The 23,963-nt window shown below is 42.4% G+C and overlaps 1 protein-coding gene across 2 annotated transcripts in view; it reads right to left on the bottom strand.

Moving 5' to 3' along the window:
- Positions 1 to 1,666: 1,666 nt before the first annotated feature.
- Positions 1,667 to 23,963, bottom strand: part of LOC138984181 (chondroitin sulfate proteoglycan 4-like) — a 73,069-nt gene continuing 50,772 nt past the window's right edge. For both annotated transcript variants that reach the window (XM_070357490.1, XM_070357491.1), the window contains exons 8-10: positions 22,604 to 22,776; positions 6,556 to 6,739; positions 1,667 to 5,917 (exon numbers count right to left, since the gene is read on the bottom strand). In XM_070357490.1, coding sequence (XP_070213591.1) covers positions 3,870 to 5,917; positions 6,556 to 6,739; positions 22,604 to 22,776 — 2,405 coding nt within the window. In that variant the 3' untranslated portion in view covers positions 1,667 to 3,869. The remainder of the gene's footprint in view (positions 5,918 to 6,555; positions 6,740 to 22,603; positions 22,777 to 23,963) is intronic.

Genomic DNA, 23,963 nt, shown 5'->3' on the forward strand with positions numbered 1-23,963 from the left:
GAGCCACCAGGGAAGCCCAGTCCCTTGTTAAGAAGCATTGAATTCATCATGACAGAATTGAGACTATGCAGTTATAGTACTGCATATGGGAGAAACCTTTTCGGACTGATTTAATACTAAACAAGGCTTTGCCAAAATGTTTCATTTCATGTTTTATTTGAGCCAGCACCAAATGATAGGCATTGTTTCCTTTTAATTGAACCCATATGCAAATCGGTAGAATACTCCAGATCCTCTGGAAGAAATCTTTCCAAGCTCTATTTGAATTACTTGATTTATGACTGAGTCTTGACATCTGGATCTCACACGGATGTTCTTATTCTAGCAGGCACACTCACAAACAATATGAATTATCATTTTAAAGCAGCTGTGTGTGTCTTATTCCAAAATGGACACCAAGTTTGTTTGGAGTTGCAGAGTTAACAGGAAAAAGAGGAGGGAAATCAGGCTTTTTTGTTTGGTTTGGCTGGTAGTCCTAGCTCCAGAGACTTTATGGCTGAAGCAAGGAAGAGGCCAACATAGTCATAGAGCCAAGTATGTCCAGCTCTTCCACAAAGAACAGGTATTCTCCTTCCCAGTCAAAGGAGAGCAAAGGCTCACTTACTGTATGCAAAGATGCTCCTTGGCCTTCTCTTTCTATGTACAAACTCAAGCACACATTGCCATTCTGCTTCTGCTGAGTGTCTGACTACTTAGAACAGACCTAAGAACAATCCTATGTTGTACAGTGATCAAACCAACCTTGGATTATGACTCTCATTCCTCCTTTTTTCTAAAGGGATCAAGTACAAAAAACACTTGGGAGGTCTATATAAAATTCAGGAATCCAGAAACTGCAGGAGAGAATCACTTTTGGGAGAAGAGCAGAGAAATCTAGTAGAGGATGAAATGATTAGATAGCATCTCTGACTCAGTGGACATGAATATGAACAAACTCTGGGAGACAGTGGAGGAAAGAGGAGCCTGGTGTGCTGCAGTACATGGGGTCACAAAGAGGTGGACATGACTTAGTGTCTGAACAACAACAACAAAGAGAAGCCTAGTTCAGCAGCAGTTGTCCATGGCCAGGGATGGTGGCAAAAGCTGTCTGTGGCATACATCTAAGGATCTAAGACAGGGTAGTTGTCTCTAGGCCTACATATGTTATGGTGGTGGTGGTTTAGTTGCTAAGTTGTGTCCAACTCTTGAGACCCCATGGACCATAGCCAGCCAGGCTCCTCCGTCCATGGGATTCTCCAGGCAAGAATACTGGAGTGGGTTGCCATTTCCTTCTCCAGGGAATCTTCCCAACCCAGGAATCGAACCCAGGTCTCCTGCATTGCAGGCAGATTCTTCACCAAGTGAGCTACAAGGGAAGCCCCTACATATGCTATACTTCCATTTATTCTGTAGTTTGTGAAATCTGCTTCCACAAGAACAGTTAAAATTGGGTTGGGAGAGAAAAGCAACCTAGAAGAGCAGAAAAGGGAGAAGGTAAGGAAAAAGCCTTTTCTATACGGAACACTTTAGGGGCATCAGACTTTTGGGGACACTCTGACCTCATCTTTACCTTTGTAAATATCCTCCCCCCTCCCCCCTTTTCTCTCTTTTTCTCCTGATGTGTTCCACCTGTTAGTACAAGGAAGCTTTTTTCCTTAGACAAAAGATTATAAAGAAATGAGTCTGGTCAAGTTTTGTTTGGTTTTTAATATTCTCTTTAAAAATGTTCATGTTTGCCTTTAGCCTATCACAATTTCAAACACACTATGGAATTTTTACCCTTCCATTCCATTTTTAGAATACAGTTTTTGCCTAGACTTGGTAATGGATCTATTAATCCTTCACTGGATATAAAGGAGAACTCCACATTTATGACTTTAACCAGGGTTCTCAACTTGGCATTACTGACTTTTGAGGCCAGAAAATTCTTGTACAACGTTGGATATTTAGCAGCATCCTTGGCCTATGCTCGCTGGATGCCATCAGCACCAGCTGTAAAATCCAAAAATGTTTCCTGATATTGCCAAATGTCTCTTAGGAAGAAATTCCTCCCCCCACCCTAGAAACACTGGCTTTAAGAAAATCATTAAAATATGAAAAGGAGATATTAGATACCAATTTGAAAACTCAAAATCTTCATTTCCCAAGTATTTCAATATTTCAATACTTGAAAACTTTTTTAGTAGATTTTATTCATTGCCTGTCTTATGGCCATTTCCCAGCCCTCTGTAATTACATGGTGGGCTGATTCATTGATCTTTTCTTAAAATTTTTTCGGCCCTGCTGAATGGCTTGTGGAATCTCAGTTACCCCAACCAGGGACTGAACTAGGGCCATTGCAGTGAATGCACTGAATCCTTACCACTAGACTACCAGAGAACTCCTGGATTCACTGATCTCTGAGCTGGCAGAATCCTGTCCCAGCTCCGGAAGAGACGCCAATCATGCAAATCCCCTTTCCCTTTGCCAGTGGTTGGTCAAGGGATGGGAAACATGTAGCTCGGTTCTAGACAATAAGAGATAAAAGTGGGGGAAATGCTTGGGAAGGCCTCAAGATTTTAAAAAATATCAGTAAATAACAATAAATAAGATCCTCTCTAGAAAAAGTCTTTCGGCCATCTCTCCTTTTCACCCACTAGGATTTTTGCCTTTGAGTGGGGCTATATTACTTGGAGCTTCAGCAGCTATCTCACAGCCACAAGGAACTAAATAAAAGGCTGAAATGCCAATAGCTTGAGGAAGGTAAAGTAGAAAGAACAAAAGAGCTTCAGTCCTCGATGATGTCTTTGAACTGCTGAACTGGCCTTGGAATATCCACCTTAGGCTGCCTGTTAGTTGAAATAATTCAAAATTTTTATTGCTTAGCTAAACCAACAATCGGCACACTACAGTCTGTGGGTCACATCCAGGAACTAAGAATTGTTCTTACAGTTTTAAAAGGTTGTTAAAAAATAAAAATAAACACCCATATGTGATCCACAAAACCAAAATATTTTTACAATATGGCCCTGCACAGAACAAGTTCGCCAGTCCCCAACCTAAATCCCACTCATAGCAGATGTCTGATGATTTGCTACCCAAAGCATTTCTAACTAATAGAAGTATTGATGTATCCATTTTATAGCTGTGGAAACTGAAGCTGGGTTGGCCAATTGTAGGCTCGACTAGGCAAGTCAAATACAAATTTGCCATTATTTCAATTCATTGTAAAGTTAAGCCAAATTGAGGCATCACAAAAGCATTAAACCTATTCCTTAGGGCTTCAAATAATGTTTGTACAACAGGTTTGATGTTACAAATCAGAATAGACAAGGCCTCTTGATTAAACATAATGTGTTCAATGAATACCTTCAAAAGGGGCCAGACTGTCCCACTATCTAGAGCACCAAGGCATTTCCTGCATTAGGAAATCAAAGCTGGAGACTCCAAGGAGGAAAAGTCATTACAGAAAAACACCAGAAACAAACTCACAGATACGATCAATTCCCTCTTCTACTTGCTGACACAGTTCCTTCACTTCCTCACTGACTCACTCAGAGAGTGAATCTTCAAGGAAAAACATTCAAAGCCTTCCTCCACTAACTATAGCTCCTGTGTTAATCTGCAGTCAGGTCAGCACGTTCTGTCATGTAAACAGTGACAAAATCTTAAGCACACTCAGAGCACTGGGTCTAGAAGAAGGCACACAAAACTTGTGGACACCCCCTAAGGTGAGTGTTGCACAAAAGTTACAGTGAGCACCTGCCAGCATCTAACCATGGAGCTGAAACTGAGCACCAAGGGGTGGCAGAGCCAGGCTTTTCTCGGTTGATCCAACCAGCATTTCTCTGCCTTGGTATCCCAGGACCTGGCACACAGCAGGCGGTCAGTGAGGAATGAGCGCCCTGAGTCTACACCCAGTACTGCTTGTGCTTTAGTGCTGGGTTGGTTTGTCTGCAGAGCTTGACCATGTCAGGATCCAAATTCATCCATGTCTCCCATGGAGCACATCTTTCTGCTGGCTCGGAAGCTGGAGACTTCTCCATGCGTTCACATGGTGGGGCCCTGAAAAGACTGACTGGAGCACTGCCGGAGCTTCTTGGGAGAGGCGTCACTGTGACGGTGGGAACCGTTGGGCTCCTCTCTGGCCTAGGACCTGCGGTTGTGGGTTCTAGGTTGATCTGGGGCTTAATAAGAGGTGTTGCCTTGTCTGCCTTCCGGCCCAGCAGCCAGACACACGAGGCCACCACGGTTACTATTAGCAGGAAGAGCACCACTGACAGTGGCATGATGACCATCAGAGGGTGACTGCTCTCCCTGGTCTGGGTAGGGGCCCCAGGGCTGGCTCTGGTGGCATCTGGTGACCAAATGACTCTGGTGGGAGAAGCCATGACATCCAGAGTGGGCTCTTCACCACTGTGTCGTCCCCAGGGAGCTGCTTCCGGCCATCTGGTCTGGGTCAGCTTCCCCAGAGTTCCTGTCTGTGTTGTGGGTTCTGAGGAAACCACAGGCTTTTCCTGAGAAACACCGATAGTCACAAGGTTATCAGTGACTAAGAAGGAAACATTGGGGGTAAAAGTCTGCGAAAAAAAGGGGTCAGGTGGCACTATGGTGAAGGGGAGACACCCTGTCGCTGGTTGGACGTGGTCTGCCCTGAGCAGAAACGTGAAAGAGTCACTGAGGCTGTTGGGGCCCGTTAGATTGGCATGCGGCTCAAGAATCAGCAGTCCTTGGTCAATATCCCTCTGAGTGAACAGAGTAGCATCTTCCAAGGCAGTGTCCCAGCCTGCTCTTCGTACAAGTCTGCTGTGGACAGGGGGTTCTGTCACTTCAAATGTGGGATCACTGTTAGTCCTGTTAGCAAGCTCAGTAGCATCAAGGTCCTTTCTTGTCAGCTGATGGGCCACTCTGTTGGCAACTGTCAGGCCTGACGACACCCGCAGTAACGGCTGCACTCTGATGCCCAGTGTTTGTCCTGTCAGGTTGCTTTCTGAGGTAAACAGTGAGAACTGTAGCTGGTCCTCTGAGGCAGTGAGGTTTGTCATGTGGTAAGAGAGCTTTCCTAAATTCAGATCTTCCTGTCCAAAACTGACGACCTCCTGATCTTCAATGAGCAGATGACCATGCTGGAGGGGCCGCATAACCTTGTAAGTGACGTGGGGGCTCCTCCCATTGGTCACTGCTGACAGGTGAGCGCCAGTGACGGTGACACTTGTCTGGCCTTGTGGAAGAAGAAGGTCAGTGAGGTTCACAAGGGTGATGGAGACGGGGATGACATCCAGGTGGAAGGGCTTATAGAGTGGGCGGTGCTGGCCATCGCTGACACTGAAGTAAAACGCCCCAGAGGATGGGCTTCCATCGTGTACGAACCACACCTGAGAGTTATCAATGTCGGCTTGTGTGAAGTGGTGAACGGGTACATGCGGATGGTGCGCCATTGCCAAAAAGCCATTATTAGGATCACGGATGACCACATACCTGATCTCTTCTGGAGGACTGTCTAGATCTTCCACTTTCAGGTTTTCAGGTCCTAAAACCAACCTATTGCCCTGCAGAACTTGCAGTCGAAGCCCTTTTGTCTTTAATTCCGGTGCTTGGTCATTTATAGGAGTGATGGTGATGTTAAACATCTCTTCATGAAAGTCGGCCTCTGGCTTCATGGTGGACTTGCTCTTTTCATTGGGCCAAACAGCAAAGGTAAAGTTATCAGCCAGTGATTCAGAGTCATCGTGAAGGTATGTGACTCCAAATGTATTAATTATATATTGAGAGAAATTGGGTTTTCTCTTGGTAATATTTCTCTCTCCAACCATAAGAGTTCCATGGTGAGGAAGAGATGTAACTTGGAACCAAATTTCGTATAAAGAACGCTGAGATTTGGGCAATTTAAGTAAGAGATTGGACGCATCTAACTTAGATTGGTCAATGAGAACTTTGTCTCCCTCCTTGACAACAGCTCCTGTTAAAAACACATGTAAAGAACAAAGTGGCATTTCATTAGAACTTTCAAATGATCTCACATTTGCCTGTCCCAGTGGATGATCCAAAACACCTTAGTATCTGAATTAGCATTGCTACCCAAGGCATACTAAAAAAATTAATTTTAAATACACACGCCCACTCTATGAAGTCAGTATTTCAAGTAAGAGAGTTTTAAACCTTGAGATTCATTTATAACAAGTCCATCTCCTAACTTTCCCACTACTGGACTTTCTCTTACCATAGAAACAGGTATAGCTTTCAGTATCTCTTTCTTTTCAAGAATTTACCCTTTTTGTTATGTTCATTTTCCATCAACAGTTTTCAGTCGTGGGCATGGTGAGGTCCCCGTTTGGAAGTACAAATAGGAATTCTTGAAAGCTAATTTTCCATTCTTTCCCCACTGAAACTATTAAGGCTCAGGAGAGGAAAAAGCAGAGGCCCAGAGAAAAAGCATACATAAAGAAATAACACATTTCATAGACATAAAAGTTTTATTTCAAAGATTGATATCATGGCATTGATGATTAAAAAGGGAAAGATTTATTCCCCAAATGTCCCTGTTCTAATAAGTGGAGATAAGGTATTGACTTTATCAGTAGGATAAGGTGGAATTACCTGTATTTGCAAGCAGACGACTCTGCCGGCCAGGTTCGTTAATTTCATACGAAATAGTTATATGAAACTCCTCAGGGCCTAGAGCTGCTGGCGGGGAGGACACTGTGAACGTGAAAGAGTCTTCCGCGGTCCAGCCCATGTTTTCCCAGTCCATATGCTGGTATGATATCAGCTGTTCACTCACCTGGCCAGATATTAAGAAAAATCAGCCCCTGATTTCAGGGATCATATGAGAATAAACATATATCCCAATTGGAAGAGATATATGTTTTTTCAGGGTTTATTCATCCTCAGAGTATTACACATTTCCATGCAAATTTAGGAACGTTAAAAGTGTGGTAACATATTTGTCAAACCTAGGTGATTCTATTACCAAAAGAGAAAGAAAAGCACATTGATTTTGAGATGACTGATGCCTGCGGTATCTATATTATAGCAAGTTTATAATGAACCTTTACTTCCATGTCAGCATCATAACTACCAACTCCCAACCAATCTTGCTTCATATGTATTCCTACTTTTCTGCCCAACAGATTATTTTGAAGCATAACACAGACATCAAGTAATTTCATCTGTAAATGCTCTAGTAAGTATTAGTAAAAGATTTTTTTTTTCAAATATTCAGTTACCACCCATATGGCATCATTTAATATGGTCCTCTGGTACCTATAGTTCTTACGTATTTGCAGTTATATCTAGAGCTTTAATAAGAATCAGGTTCAATTTTGCAGTAAGAATGTTTTACATGTATATTTCCTCTTGCATTGCATCACAAAGCAAAATAATGTCGGGCTTCTTCTCTTTTGGATATGTTAAGATTGATAGGTGGCTTCAAGTGTTGCCAGACTGATCCAACTATCTTTAAGCTCCCCATAAGTCTATCAACTAACAGTTTTACGTGCTCATTGATGCACCTGCCTAAACTCATTATTTTCATGGGTTTCCCCAGTGGCTCAGACTGTAAAGAATCCACCCGCAATGCAGGAGACTCAGGTTCGATCCCTAGGTCAGGAAGAACCTCAGGCGAAGGGAATGGCTACCCACTCCAGTATTCTTGTATGGGGAATCCCATGGACAGAGGAGCCTGGCAGGCTACACAATCCATGGGGTCAAAAAGAGTCAGACACAACTGAGAAACTAAGCACATTATTTTCACAGTGACAAAACACTGATATTATTCATCATTCCTTCTTCATTCTTATTTGGAATTCTTCTATAAAAAACTTTCTCTTATCAGCTAGTTGGCTGCACTGATATACAGTACAGGCAGGACAAACAGGATAAGTGTTTTATTCTTTTCCTTGTAATATCATTTTCAGAAGAATGAGTCCCTTGGCTCCAATCTCCAAACACTGACCACTGGTTTTGTTTTATTTGCTTGAGAATCATCATTAATTCATGAATTTTAATATATGGTGTATATCATTCTCTTGCAAGTATAACTCCTACTGATTTTTAAGTTTTCCCATCTTGCTTGAGATAGTTTTCAAGATTTAACCAAAGTCCTTAATGTCTGTGACCTATCACTGTCCTTTTTTTTTTGAAAAGCTTTTTATTTTATATTGGAGTATAGCCAATTATCAATGTTGTGATAGTTTCCGGTGGACAGCAAACTCAATCATACATATACACGTATCCATTCTCTTCCAAACTCCCCTCCCATCCAGGCTGTCACATAACACTATCAAGGTCCTTTTTATATCAATTGATGGAGATGGTCCCAACCCAGTATCTTGTTGATACAACTGCCTAAACTCATTATTTTCATGGGTTTACCATGAAAATACCATGCGAGCAGCCCTTCCTCCAACAACAGTGACTATAACCAAGAAGGGAAGGCTAGAGATAAAATATGCAACCCTGAATTCCTAGAGGTCACATCTTTTTCTGACCTGCTATCTATTACAATATCTGAACTTACAGGTAGGTTCTGCCAAAGTACTTGACTGTCCATGTCAAAAGTTCTGAGGATAAACTATCATATAATTTACAGAGAAATCTTCAACAGTCAGTATTTGGAAATATGGTCTTCCATATCCGTGGGTTCCACACCCAAAGATTCAACCAACCATGGATCAAAAACATTTGGAAAAAAAATTCCATAGAGTTCCAAAAATCAAAATTGTTATGTGTTACATACTGGCCATGATTTATAAGGCATTTATATTGTATTAAGTATTGTAAGTAATCTAGAAATGATTTAAAGTATATAGAAGAATATGTGCAGGTTATATGCAAATACAATTCCATTTTATATATGGCACTTGAGCATTCTTAGATTTTAGTATCTGCAGTGGTGGGGGATCGGAGAAGGCAATGGCACCCCACTCCAGTACTCTTGCCTGGAAAATCCCATGGGTGGAGGAGCCTGGTAGGCTGCAGTCCATGGGGTCGCTAAGAGTTGCATACAACTGAGCGACTTCACTTTGACTTTTCACTTTCCTGCATTGGAGAAGGAAATGGCAACCCACTCCAGTGTTCTTGCCTGGAGAATCCCAGGGACGGGGGAGCCTGGTAGGCTGCCATTTATGGGGTCGCACAGAGTCGGATACGACTGAAGTGACTTAGCAGCAGTGGTGGGGGATATAGGGAGGGATGGTCCTGGAACTAAAATCCTACAGATGTGTAAGAATGACTGTAATGTATTAATTAACAGAGGTGTGGTAATGCATTGCTTTGACTCTCTGCTCATGACAGTGGGTGTATCTAGAACCAGAAAGGCTTTTGGCTAGTGAATTTCATGGAATAAAAGATCTGTGTTCCCAGAGTGGCCAAAACTGCTGATGAGGATTTTTTTGTTTCTCATCCTATTCAAGGATAAAGCAAGTAAGTGCTGTCACTTGGGGATTTTAAGTAGGGAGAAGAAAATATCATCTCTCAACATTTCCTAATTAAAAAAACAAGGTGACTCATGAGAAATTGGACTTTCTCCAAAGATAGTAATTTCTGCTACTAACTAGTAACTGAATACCCTATTAGTTCCTGGGGAATAAGTCAGTTTTATTTAGTAGATCTACCATTTCTATTCCTAGTTTAAGATTTATGACAAAAGGTTAGTTATCAATATATTCCTCCTCCTAGAAGTAGGTGACTGTGCCATGGATTTTAGACCAGAGGATGGTTTCTGAAATGTTTCCATTCTGCTTGAGAAGTATAATATTATAAGGCAAACAAGATCCAGTTTCTTAATATGAAAATTAACAGACTATTAACCAGGAGGAAGGTTTTTGTGGATATGGGTCATTCATGGCCACTGTTTCTTTGGTATGAGTGAAAGTCAGCTTCCCTAAAAAACATATAACAAATTGTTAGAATAATCTAAGATCTTTTGATGTCTATTGTAAGGAAAATGATTTTCCCAAGGAAAGAATGGTTTTCATAGATGGGAAGAATAGACATGAAGGTCAGAAATCTTCTGAAAGAAGTAACTGGCAAAGAGTCTTAAACATAGTTCTGTATTTCAGGTGCCTAATGTAGGAGAGGTCTGTTCTGAGTTCTGTTTTTGAAAGGCATTTTAAGAGTAAGAAATTGTAGATAACAAAGTGACATTTTACACTGGAGAGAGAGAGAGAATGGAATTAGATTCATCTTGAGTGTGTGAGCTTCCAAGACCCGAGAACAGGTAACTGAAAGGGCTGAGCTAGAAGTCAAAGGAAGTGAGGGCACCTGTGGAATGTCAACTTGCCAGTCATGCCTTGAAAGAGGATAAGAGGGTTGAGGTGATGTTTAGAAAACAACTTTGGCTTCACCAGCTTTAAAAGTCAGGTTCTAAGGGGTGTGTGTGTGTGAGCTGGTGTATTTGTGAGAGTGCCTGTGTGTGTGTGCATGCTGAGAGAGGGCCAGGAAAGGAAGAATAAGATCAAGACCTTATGAGAAAAAGTGCAGGGTCAACCTGAGGAGAGAAGGTTCTCAGAGAAGATTAGGAATTACTTGTTATCTCAAATAGAAAGCAGCCTTAGGAACAACTTCCAACAGCTCTGCATATTTCCACTGTGTTAAATATAGACAGATAAGCCACTTAGCAAAGTACCTGGGCTCTGGGATTAAGGGGAGGGGAAAGGGGTGTTTTTGTTTCCTATGGATTTAGATTAGCCCAGATATTTTCTCTTTTACAATCTTTCTGGTATGTCATTAGAAACTGAATGGTGTATAATTTCAATATAGAAAGAAAAATAGAAAATCAGAAAAGTCAGGGTTTCCCTGGTGGCTCAGTAGTAAAGAATCCGCCTGCCAATGCAGGAGACACAGGTTCCATCCCTGATCCCGGAACATTCCACATGCTACGGAACAACTAAGCCCGTGTGCCACAACTACTGAGCCTGTGCTCTAGAGCCCTTGAGCCCAACTACGAAGCCCAAGCGTCCCAGCTACTGAAGCCTGCGCACCTTAGAGCCCATGCGCTGCAGCAAGGGAAGCCACCGCAGTGAGAAGCCCGTGCTCCACAACTAGAGAGCAGCCCCGCCTGCCGCAACTAGAGAAAGCCCACACAGCAATGAAGCCCCAACACAGACAAAACTAAATTACAGGCACCATTGTTTTAAAAGAGAAAAGAAAACTCACCATCTGGCAACCAACTAGTAATAAACGCTTCAGGTAAGAATCCTAAAATGACTGCTGAAACTAGTGAGCTAAATTATGATGAGAAACAGGATATTTAGATGGTTCCAAAGCATCTCCTCATAGACACTTACTAATTTTCCCTTCACAGTTGAGAAACCTGAAAAACAGCACCTGACCAAGTGATGAAAGAAAATATCATCAGGGACAGGGCAAAGCGGGCGCCGGGCAGGACACTCTGGGAAGAACCCGGCTTCTCTTGTGGCGCTCTTGCCCCAGACAAGAGGAAACATCAGATAAAACCAAACTGAGGGACTTCCTACAAATAACTGGCCTGTTGGCCACAGAAAACAGCAAGGTCACAAAAGTCAACATGACTGTGGAATGGATCCAGATTAAAGGCGACTAAAGGCTCCTGACACCTATTTGCTATGTTTTGTGCTGTGGGTTTTCCCCTCTGCCATAGAGCACATTCACTGAAACAACTTGTCAAATCTGAGTAAGGTCTATAGATTATAAAACAGCATTACTGTTCATTTCATGTTGTTGAAAATTAAACTGTGGTTATATAAGAGAACGGCCTCTTGTTTTTAGGAACTATACAGAGCTAAAAATAAATGTACTAAATATAGAGGTAAATAAATACAAATATGTTACTAAATATAGTGGTAAGGGGGGCATCATGTCTGTAACTGGTTCTCAAAACTCTCAAAATATCAAAAGTGTGTGTGTGTGTGTGTGTGTATAGGGAGAATGATAAAGGCAGTTAAAAGGCAGTTAAATGCTAACATTTGGTGAATGTGGATGAACAGTATAAGAGAATTCTGTATTCTATTGTGATTTTTTTCTGAGTCTGAAATTATTTCAAAATAAAAAGCTAATATAACAATTTAAAAAAGTAAATCCTGGGGTGTTTTACTATATCAGCTTCAAGAAGGGATCAACAGTGCCTTTTCTCTGTTGACACCGTTTATGTAGAATGGGGCATGTGCCTTGGCACTCTGAAATCAACAAAAGGTTGTAGACTATCCCAGCATGCACCCCACCTCCAAACTGGTCCATTTCTCTAGGACTTTACTGAGGTTGTATTCCTCTCCGAATGGGTGGATATGTGGCTCCAAATCCTAGACCTTCTCAGAGTAGTGCTTTTACTAGAAGGGACACTAAGATAATACCCTTTGGATCTCTGAAATCTAAACATTCTGGATCTCATAGCCTTGATTCCTACAGAACCACAAAGAAAAACATTTATCAGAGACCAAAGAGACAGATTTGGCTGTAAGAAGGCTAGGGATTCTATTGGTTTTTGTGTGATGAGTTAAAGTTTGCAGCTGAGAGGCTCCTGAGATGCTCAAAGAAGTTGGAATTTCAATAACTCCTCTCCCTCCCCGCAGTGACAGGGCTAGCTGGGAGCAGAGCGGGGGCCAGAACCCAGATGTCCAGGCTTATAGATAAGAGCTCTTTCTTTAGAGCCATATTACTGGCAACTTTTTGCCCCCAACTACTTGAACCATTAACTCTCTTCCTCCAAGAAGGAAAAGGATGTTCACTAATATAAAAATGGAACCACAGGAATGTAGTAAAATATGAACCCTGGATTGATCAGCCGCTGTGAGGTACTTAGTTACTCAGTTGTGTCTGACTCTGCAACCCCATGGAGTATAGCCCATCAGGCTCCTCTGTCCATGGGATTTCCCAGGTAAGAATATTGGAGTGGGTTGCCATTCCCTTCTCCAGGGGATCTTCCTGACCCAGGGATCTCCTGTGTCTCCTGCATTGGCAGGAAGATTCTTTACACTGAGCCACCGGGAAGCCAGATTGATCAGACCCAAAGTCAAATATAAATATTACCAACTGCCAGCTCTGTGTCTTTTATGCAAGTCATTTAATCTCACTGAGCATCCATTTATGCATTAAAATACAGAATCATATCTGACTTGCAGATATGCATTTGACCTAATTGGTCTTTTGCCATATCAATGTTCAAAATGGCGGGCTTTGGGCATTTCTAGGGCTTTCAAGAAAGGATCTAAGCCCTAACTAAACAATTCCTTACAGATGGAAGGCTATATTCATTTTTTATAGTGAATCATGGCATGAGAATATTAAGCAATCAGAAAGTTCTAAAATATGCCTAAATAAATAAATATTTTCTCATAAAACAAAGGAAATTGTAGGCTGGAATTCTGGCACATATTTTGGAAGCTCACTTTCCGTTGCTTTGTAAATAAACATTAGCTCACCATTCTATGGGCTTCCCAGGTGGTGGTAGTGGTAAAGATTGAACCTGCTGATGCAGAAAACATAGGAGACATGGGTTCAGCCCTTGAGTCGGGAAGATCCCCTGGAGGAGGAAATGGCAAGCCACTCCAGTATTCTTGCCTGGAGAATCCCATGGACAGAGGATCTTGGTGGGCTACAGTCCGTGGAGTTGCTAAGAGTCGGACACAACTGAAGAGACTTGGCATGCAAGCATGCACCATTCTACACTTGGTGATTCAGTAAATATTTGTTTAACAAACAGATACACTACTTACAAAGTGTTTTACAAATTTTAATTATAAAGTGTACATTTATATCATGAAGCAGTAGAAATAAGGCAATCCAAGACATCTTACCCATTTATTTAATAAAAACACATTGACAGTACCTAACTTTAATTGTGCCCTAAATATATGCCAGGCATTCTGTTTGGCTCATATGTAACTCATTTTATTTTTATTTTAGGAGGGATTGTTATATTCATTTGACAGATTAAAAAAACAACTGAGGCTCAGAAAATTTAAATAATTCACTAGCCAACAGGTATAAGAACTCAGTTTTTAATTCAGTCTTGTGTGACTCCAGAGTTCATTGTACCTATGTGTGGAAAGCTCAGTGTGTGCTAAGTCACTTCGGTCATGTCTGACTCTGAGATCCCACGGACTGAAGCCCGGCAGGCTCCTCTGTACACAGGAGTCTCCAGGCAAGAATACTGGAGTGGGGGTTGCCATTTCCCCCTCCAGGGGATTTTCTGATTCAGGGATCAAACCCCATCTCTTTCCTCTCCTGCATTGTCAGGTGGGTTCTTTACCACTAGTACCACTCGGGAAGCCCAGAAAGCTCAGTGGCACTATAGTAAGCCAGAAATTCACAAGTTAGGCTCTCTAACCCTAAGGAATTCAGGAATGTTGAAAGTGAATTGGTAGGTATGATTAGGGCAGACAAGTGCCATTTTGGTCTGGCCTGTCTAGGACACAGTCAGTAATCTCACCAAAAAATCTCTATCTTGGGCAGATATTTGTAAGGAAAGGAGACTACAGGAATCCAAACAGTTCAAAAAGATTAAATCTCCAAGGTTCCATGTAGGTTAATAAAAAGTCCTAAAGGCTAAGACTGGGAAAACAACAAGCTCCTGTGCTCCTGAAGGATGATCTCAGAGAAATGACTCCTTTTTGTGAGCCCTTTCTTGTTTCCACCAGGACTGGGACCAACATGCCTGCAGTGAACAGCTAGTTGGGCATAGCTGTTCAAAGGTTCCCAGAAGAGGTCAGAAGTCTGGGGCAGCTCAGGATGAACCAGCTTAGAGGGTGCCCAGGTATCAGGCATGTGTAAGTCCCAGGCATGACTCTCCTTACTGGAAATGGATAGAAGAGGCATTTTAGGAAACTTAAGTTCCTAAATGGTGATATCTGGAAATCTCCAGCTAGAAACGGGCAACTGAAAACCAGGCCCAAACAATTATCCATGCTCCTCTATACTCTACATAAAAATATTACAACAAAAAGCTCTTCATGGGAGCCTAGCAATATATCCATCTACAGCCCTACCTGACAGAGAGGTCCAAATCCACATTTATATGGAAGCAGACTTGCTTCTTTTAAAAAAAAGCAGACTCTTTTTTTCTGGAGAAGGGAATGGCTACCCACTCCAGTATTCTTGCCTGGAGAATTCTTTGGACAGAGGAGCCTGATGGGCTACAGTCCATGGAGTCGCAAATAGTTGGACACAACTGAGCGACTAACACTTTCAGACACAGATTTGGGCTTCCCAGATGGCACTTGTGGTAAAGAACCCACCTACCAATGCAGGAGATGTAAGAGACTTGGGTTTGATCCCTGGGTTGGGAAGATCCTCTGGAGAAGGGCATGGCAACCCACTCCAGCCTGGGAAATCCCATGGACAGAGGAGCCTGGTGGGCTACGGTCCATGGGGCTGCAGAGCCAGACACGGCTGAAGTGACTCAGCACACACGCACAGACGTAGATTTTCATGGGCCTTATACCATTACAAGCATGGAGTCCTTTAATAAAACTACCAAGTGAGATCGTATGGGACACCTCGCTTTTATTCTATATGAACATACTAGGCTAAAAACACCCACCAAAAATATCAGGGCCAAATCTCTTGAACCTGTGAGTGTTACCTTCTATGGCAAAGACTTTGCAGATGTGACTAAGTCAATCTTCCTAAGACGGGAAGGGTATCCTGGATTATTCAGGTGGGCTCGAACTGCAATCACATGAATAAGAGGGATGCAGAGGGCTAAAAGATACAGACAGAAGAGGAGAAGGCAATGTGACCACGAAGACAGAAATTAGAGAGATGCGGCCACATACCAGGAAAGGCTGGCAGCCACCAGGAGCAGGAAGACAGGAGTGGAAGAAGTTCTCCCCTAGTGCCTCCAGAGAGAGCATAGCCCTGCCACTGCCTTGACTTCAGTCCAGTGAAATGGAGTTCCAACTTCTGGCCTCCAGAACTATGAGACAGTAAATTTCTGCTGTTTTAAGCCACCAAGTCTGAGGTCATTTATTACAGCAGCTTTAGGAAGTTAATAAAAGGAGAAAAGCTCAACCATGCTCACTGAAATGGGAATTAGTTCTCTCTGCTTTTTTGGTTATTCAAAGCCAGCTTCAAGTTTGAACAATGAATAGGTGGCTAAATGACAATGCAATACAATAATTTCCATGCATGCAAAAATATGCTAGCACATAATTCAGTGAACTGCAAGGGCCAAATCAAAATTGCTAAAACAAGAAACTGGAAAATGTTCAAAATGTCTACTGAGTCTAGTTGCCATTAAGCTTGTCACTGAAGAGACCCCAAGAAAGCAGGGGTCAGGGTGGGGCAAGAGTGATCACTAACACAAAGAAGCTTATCCTTCCCTGCACAGAAAATAAAAGAGCCAAAGTTTAACCATCCCATTACAGTCTCCATTAAGTTATAATAAATTAGCTTCTCTCCTATGGGAAATGCGTTCACAATGTCTTAAAATGTACACGCTGATTTCAGAGTCTAGAAGGGGTTATTAGACAAAACTCATAACCCAGAATCGATTGTATCATTTTCTAAATGTGGACCTGGAATCCTGTATCTGTGCTGAAGCAGCAGGCAGAGATGAAGATGGATGATCTACCCATAACAGCATAATGGCTGAAACGCAATTACTGGGCTTTATGGAAAAGAAAAAAGGCCAGGCGTCATAAACCTCAAAACCAGAACACTTTGCTTTTTAATGATTTCAAATTATCTAAACAAGCACTGGAATGAAAATCACTCAATTAGCCTTGTGCTCTACTAGTCAGAGAATTCTTTAGAGAATTCAATTCTTACTTTGTACATTCTTTGAAATGAACAATAATTTCTCTACGTTTGTAGAAAGGTTTTATTTCATTTTAAAATTTGATGATTCACCTTCTCTGTGTATTTGTATGTTTAATTCTTCAGGATGTAAGATTTTCAGCACAAATTTTTGTGGTTTAGCTATTCGCTCTTGGGCAGTTGTAAAATTACGCAGGTGAAAAACAAGAATGTTACTGTTTATCTTGGTAGGTTGATATGGTATGGTTTGAAAATCATTAATTTATTCCAGGATAAGAAAGTATTTTGAGCTATTAACTAACAAATGTTTTCCCCACAATTACTCTTCCAAAGGGTGATATTAAGCAAGAAATGTCTTGATTTCTTTCATTAGCTGTAACCATCCAGAGCCATTAATTTAAATGGTCATTTTTGTTTATCTATCAAAAGCCAGACAGGGTATAGGTTTTACATGCAAATGATACAGTGTTTCTGCCTCCCCTAGCTGAGTGGTAGAGAGCTGGAAAGAATTTATCCTTTAAGGTAAAGGTGTGAAAAAAGACTCAGCCACCACCTGTCTGAAGCCCTCTCCCCATTGGACCCTTGGCAGGTTATGGGCTAGAACTAACTCTTGAAATTAGAAAAAACTAATCTAAAAAGTCAAAAGGCAACTGAAGCCATTATATTACATGAACATGGCTGAACAGCTCTGAGCTCCTTTTATAATGAAAATTGTTTCCTCTGTAACATCTCTTCTCACCAACCAGATTGAAGAGGACTAATCAAAGCACACAATAAGTGTTCAGTTAAGGTCCTTGTTCAATAATTTCAGGGAAAAGGTTTTAACCATAGTCGCTACCTCCAAAACCTATCCCACCCTCTTTTTTACTTTTTCTGGAGCTGCTGGGGAGGAAACTGAACCATCATAAAATGGCTGAGAATTTGACCAAGGTCCTGTATGACAGAGCCCATAAAACTATTGATTTTATGAAGGGATTCATAATCTATTTGCATGTGAAGAAGAAGACAGGATCTGAAAAGAAGAAAGTCAGGGAGGTAAACAGTAAGTTTCCTTCTCTTCCCAAGTCACAAATCAAAATGTGCATTTTTGAACACACAAGCTAAACAGAATTGGAACGCCTTCACCTAAACACCAATTGCAGTGGATTTTTTGATGATGCTCTACTCTTTTTCAGTACTAATTTTCTTTGTTTTGATGTCAGGACCTTTTTTATTTTTATATTTTTTTAGCTTTTTATTTTATATTGGAGTATAACTGGTTAACAATGTTGTGATAGCTTCAGGGGGACAGCAAAGGGACTCCACCATACATATCTCAATATTAATGTTCTGCTCTAATGTTTCCTAATTTTATTTTTACAATAAGCATGTGTTACATAAAAACTCAAAAAACCCACACACACTGAAAGAGCCAGAGTTAGCATTTGGGTTTATATTCTTGCAGAGTTTCCTTTGCACATTCTCCTCTCCTCCATAAGTACTGATGCTCTTTGTGACTAAAGAAGCGGAAGGGGAGTCAGGGTATTTTGATGAAATTTATTCACAGAAGCTTACAAACTTAGCCAAACACATCCTGCAAAAAACACCAGGTTTGTTCAGCCGCTCCCAGCTTCTCTGGTGAGACCTTCCACCGGGTCCTCCTTGCCCTGACCCTCTGGGGTGGGATCCTTGGCGCTGCCCCAGCCTCAGGCCTCAGTCTGCCTCCAGCCTGTGCTCTGCCCAAGGATGCAGTGCTGCTGGATCCAGACAGGAAGCCCCTGACATGGTCCCCAGCCTCCTCTTCTCGTCATCGCTCAGGGAAATGTGTTCCAGAACACCAGGGACTCTTCCACAAAGGGAATCAGTGAGTGGGCGACAGGATGAAGCAAACGCCACTTTCCTCTCACGGCCTCATTTCCATTCATGGGATCACCACAGCCCATTAGGGGAGATGTAGCAGCCAACTCCAGTGTCCCAGAAAATGGCCTGCCCCATGAAAGTAGTCCTTTGGCTACCAGAGGAAAGAACTTCTCACATTTTCAAGGACAAAAGGAGAATCACAACAGCCTTAGCTACTATTTATTTAGCATCTGCTACATGTGGGGCAGTGTGCTAAACATTTTGTATTTACTTTCTTGTGTTAATTCATTATAAACTCTAAGAGGAAAGTATGGACTAGCAGATAGGAGCATGACCTATAATCGAGACCCTGAGTTCCAATCCTGACTCTGACACTTGTGAACTGCGTAGCTGCGGGCAAGTGGCTTAACTTCCCTGTGCTTTAGGATCCCAGCCTGCAAAGCAATATAATTAGTAATATAAAAGAAATCTGTGAAACTGCTGCACTCAATATGTCAGCAAATTTGGAAAACTCAGCAGTGGCCACAGGACTAGAAAAGTTCAGCTTTCATTCCAATCCCAAAGAAGGACAATGCCAAAGAATGTTCAAACTACCACACAGTTGTGCTCATTTCACATGCTAGGAAGTAATGCTCAAAATCCTTCAAGCTAGGCTTCAGCAGTATGTGAACCAAGAATATCCAGATATACAAGCTGGGTTTAGAAAAGGCACAAGAACCACAGATCAAATTGCCAACACTTGTGGGATCATGGAGAAAGCAAGGGAATTCCAGAAAAACATCTACTTCTTCATTGACTATGCTAAAGCCTTTAACTGTGAGGATCACAACAGACTGTGGAAAACTCTAAAAGAGATGAGAGTACCAGACCACCTTACCTGCCTCCTGAGAAACCTGTATGTGGGTCAAGAAGCAACAATTAGAACTGGATATGAAACAACGGATTGGTTCAAAATTGGAAAAGGAGTATGTCAAGGCTTTATGTTATCACCCTGATTATTTAACTTCTATGCAGAGTACATCATACAAAATGCCAGGCTGGATAAATCATAAGCTGGAATCAAGATTTCCAGGAGAAATATCAACAACCTCAGATATGCAGGTGATACCACTCTTATGGCAGAAAGTGAAGAGGAACTAAAGAGCTTCTTGATGAGGGTGAAAGAGGAAAGTGAAAAAGCTGGCTTGAAACTCAACATTCAAAAGACCTAAGTCAAGGCAGACAGTCCCATTACTTCATGGCAAATAGAAGGGGGAAAAGGGGAAGCATTGACAGATTTTATTTTCTTGAGCTCCAAAATCACTGCGGACAGCGACTGCAGTCTCGAAATTAAAAGACGCTTGTTCCTCTGAAGAATAGCTATGACAAACCAAGATAGCATATTAAAAAGCAGAGACTTCACTTTGCAGACAAAGGTCCATCTAGTCAAAGCTATGGTTTTTCCAGTAGGCACATACAGATGTGAGAGTTCGACCATAAAGAAAGCTGAGTGCCAAAGAATTGATGCTTTCAAATTGTGGTGCTGGAGAAGACTCTTGAGAGTCCCTTGGACAGCAAGGAGACCAAACCAGTCAATCCTAAAGGAAATCAACCCTGAATATTCATTGGAAGGATTGTTGCTGAAGCTGAAGCTCCAATTCTTTGTTTGGGCACCTGATGCAAAGAGCTGACTCATTGGAAAAGACTCTGATGCTGGGAAAGATTGAAGGCAAAAGGAGAAGGGAGCGACAGAGAATGAGATGGTTAGATAGCATCATTGACTCAATGGACATGAATTTAAGCACACTCTGGGAGATAGTAAAGGTTAGGGAGGCCTGGTGTGCTGCAGCCGCAAAGAGGGGTTGCAGAGTCAGACAAGACTGAGCAACTGAACAATAACACAACTCAGCAGAAAGCTGAGAAAGTTGCCATTCTAATGGCATCCTGGGACATAGGGAATGTTCAAAATGGTTTCAACTGTCATTACTACTATTTCCCCCCATTTTACAGATGAGGAAACTAAGGATTAAAAGATACATTATAACTCACAGAGTTAATCCAGGTCTTCCCACTTCAGAGGCCAAGGCTGTGTCCTCAGTCATAAGTGGTCAGTAGTGGCTCAAGGAGCAGCAAGAAGGCACCCGATTCCTACATGATATGCTCTGTCCACACTCTTATACTGAAGACAGGGAGTATGGGCTGCTGTGCTGAATTCCCACAGACTCTAAAAGTATCTTAGATGCTGTTTTGGGGAAATAGGAATCATCCCAACCGGGAGTTACCTGCATAAAGGCCTGATGCCTGGTACACAACAGAAGGGTCTCCCCATTGTCCTCTGATTCAAAGCACTGGGCAAAGGCCACACTGGCATGTTGGGTGCATGCTCTGGAGAGGAAAGGGCTGTGTGGAGAAGAGGGATGTTCTGCTGGTCCATTCAAGGAGAACACACCTTTCTCTCTGACCACACCTGACTTGTGACGTTGCCCAGGCTGTGCGTCCACACTGCAGCCTGGCCCTGCCTCCACGAGGACCACCAGCTGGGTCTAACACCCCTCATCCCGACACCACTGTGCAGGTGCTTTCCAGCCCTGAGCCCCACGGTAACACACCACCCACAGACAAATACCTGTCACTGATGATACAAACAGCTGCCACTGATGATACCAATCAATCAAGACTTTTTCTGCCCTACTAGTTGGCCTTCTGGGCTTCCCTGGTGGCTCAGACGGTAAAGAATCTCCTCAATGCAGGAGATCTGGGTTTGATCCCTGGGAAGATCCCCAGGAAAAGGGAATGGCAACCCACTCCAGTATTCTTGCCTGGAAAATTCCATGGACAGAGGAGCCGGGTGGGTTACAGTCCATGCGGTTGCAAAAAAGTTGGACATGACTGAGCATGCACGCACTCCAATCTAAATTATTATATATTTGCAATGAAAGCAGTGGAAATTAAAGCTTGAAATGATCACCATCAAAAAATAATTTTTTAAAGAACTAGGGCTAGAGTCAAGGCATCTTAATAGGACTGTCATCATTCTTGCTAGTATTCAAAATACTAGCAAAAAAAAACTAGGCAAGTTTTGATGCCTTTGGGCGCATTAAAAGTTCCCCCTCACAATGTAGTTTTCATCCTTAATTTCTTTTTTCCTTCCTCCAGAGTACAACTGTGAACTAGAGAATTTATACCTCCTCTTTTCAATGTCCCTTTCAGAACTTCTGCTAACCTTATGATCTGTTCCCTTCAATGCATCCCAGACAAAAGCAATTGCAAAGCAAAAGCTAAATTCAATTCTGCTACATCACACTGGAGAAAAATGGCTCAACAGTTAAAGGCAGATTTGTGGTTCACTCTGGCTATTTCCTCTAAACTTGACAAGACTTTTTTATTCCTTAGTCATGTAAAGCTACAGCCAGATCAGCTACCATATCCCTGTTCCCATTGTTTAAGAATGGAAAAAGAAAGTTGAATGACGTGCAACAGTTATATTCAAGAAGACAATTTGGAAACAAAGATTTTTAGAAAATGAAATCACACATAAGCAGTCAGATTCCTAGGTTGCAAAAGTAAAAAAAAAAAAAAAATCAAATGACTTGAAGGCTTATACATTTAAATAAAAAGGCACCTACATAGATGCTGGTGGTAAGAAGTTGGAAACAGATGGCTCTGGGTGCAGATTAAATACACACACACATTTTATACACATACATATTTACATGCATACATACAACTGTAATATATGAAATTACGTATATCAGTTCATATATTAAGCATAAATGTACACAGACATATCCTGCAGGATTTATTCTTGTAACTCTGCTTTGGGTTCCCTTTAAATTCATCTTTAGTGATAAAAGGATTCCCTCTTATTTATTAGACACGAGGTTTGAATTTGCTTGGTGTTTTCCGCCAGTTGTGTTTTATCCTGTGTTCACCACAGTGTCCAGTTTTAAGACCAGCACAGCTGGAATGAGTACCTGCCTGGGCAAAGGGGCACCTCTGCTTGACTTTAACAGGATGAGGACCAGCAGCGAGGGGCCCGCTTTGCACAGACACCGAGCCCAGTCCAGCTGCCCATAAGTACATCAGGACTCACCAGATTCTGCGTAAACACGGAAACGTCCTCCGTGCTGTTGTCAGAATTGACACGTAGCAGCCTCCCGAGTCTAGGGGAACGTATGACGGTAAAGGTTATAGTTCTGTTTCCTGCACTGTCCACATCGTTGGTCACAGCTCGCAGGTCACGAGATGAAAGGGGCTTCACGGAACCTAAGTGAAGATTAAAACATGCATGTAGAGCATATGAAGGCTATGGTTAATGACTTTTAAAGACCCCTGGGAACTGGAAAACGCGTAGTTATGTACAGGAGACTAGCTAACTTTAACTTGAAATCGGGCTATGAGGAGCTAGTGATCCATGAGGCATCTGTTTGTGGATGTGCTTTGCTACTAGGGCTGGAGATGAAAGGAAAATCCCACGAAAAGACCCCCTCAGCCCCCACAGTCCTGTGTGTCTAACTGATCTCAAGAGAAAGAAGCCATGGCCAGGTGAGTGGCACCCAGCTCAGCTCTGGGCACAGGAAGGGGGAGTCGACGTTGTGCATGGACAGAACAGGAGACAGCCCCCTCCCCGGGAGGACAGGCCCATCCTGGCCTGATGGCGGCTGTAGGTGCTCCATGGAGTGTCCATCTGTGGACACCTGAGGGAGAGGCTGGCTCTGGAACAAATGTGAGAGGTCCCAAAGGACCCCCAGACATGCACGCTGCATGGATAACATGGGGAGGGAAGAGCCTGTGTGGATATCATGGGAAGAAGAACCAGTGTGAGAGGTCAGTGTGCCAATGTGACCTCATTGATAATCAATGGCCAGAGAGACTGGGGGACATGCAGGTTAGAGCAGTGCTTCTCACATGCTCCGTACTGAAGGATCAGTGTTTCCCCCTAAATCCACTGTGGGCCAATAATTTTATAAAACACAATAAAACATTGCAACAATGTCAAATTGCTATAAAATTTTCTAAACACCTCCTTTCACTTTCCATTCTAATCACTTTACAGAGCAGAAGGACCACAGCTTGAGGAATACAGGGCTGAAGTACATATCCCTTCACTTTGCACGGGATTAGGGAGTAATCCCAACCTGATAGGATGGCAGATCTGAGAGAGATTCATGCAGTCCACCTGGCCCAGAATTTCACCTTCTCTCTTCTGTTTTAGCCCTCGCTAAAGGGCCTTAGCATCAGGTCTTGCACAGGGGCCTTGCACTAGCTCTTGGAGTAGGCACTCGATAAATTGTTTAACTAAGCCTCCTAAGTGACATCCACTGTGCTTTCATTACTCAGCCATTATAGCCCTGGAGAGTGAGGGCCACCAACTGCAGTATTTAAACCATGTTAGGTGCTTAAAGGCAAGACCTTGACTATAGCTAATACATGGGGAAAGCCAGCTTTCAGTA

The sequence above is a fragment of the Bos mutus genome, chromosome 20 (genome assembly GCF_027580195.1).
Source record: "Bos mutus isolate GX-2022 chromosome 20, NWIPB_WYAK_1.1, whole genome shotgun sequence".
Taxonomy (NCBI): Eukaryota; Metazoa; Chordata; class Mammalia; order Artiodactyla; family Bovidae; genus Bos; species Bos mutus.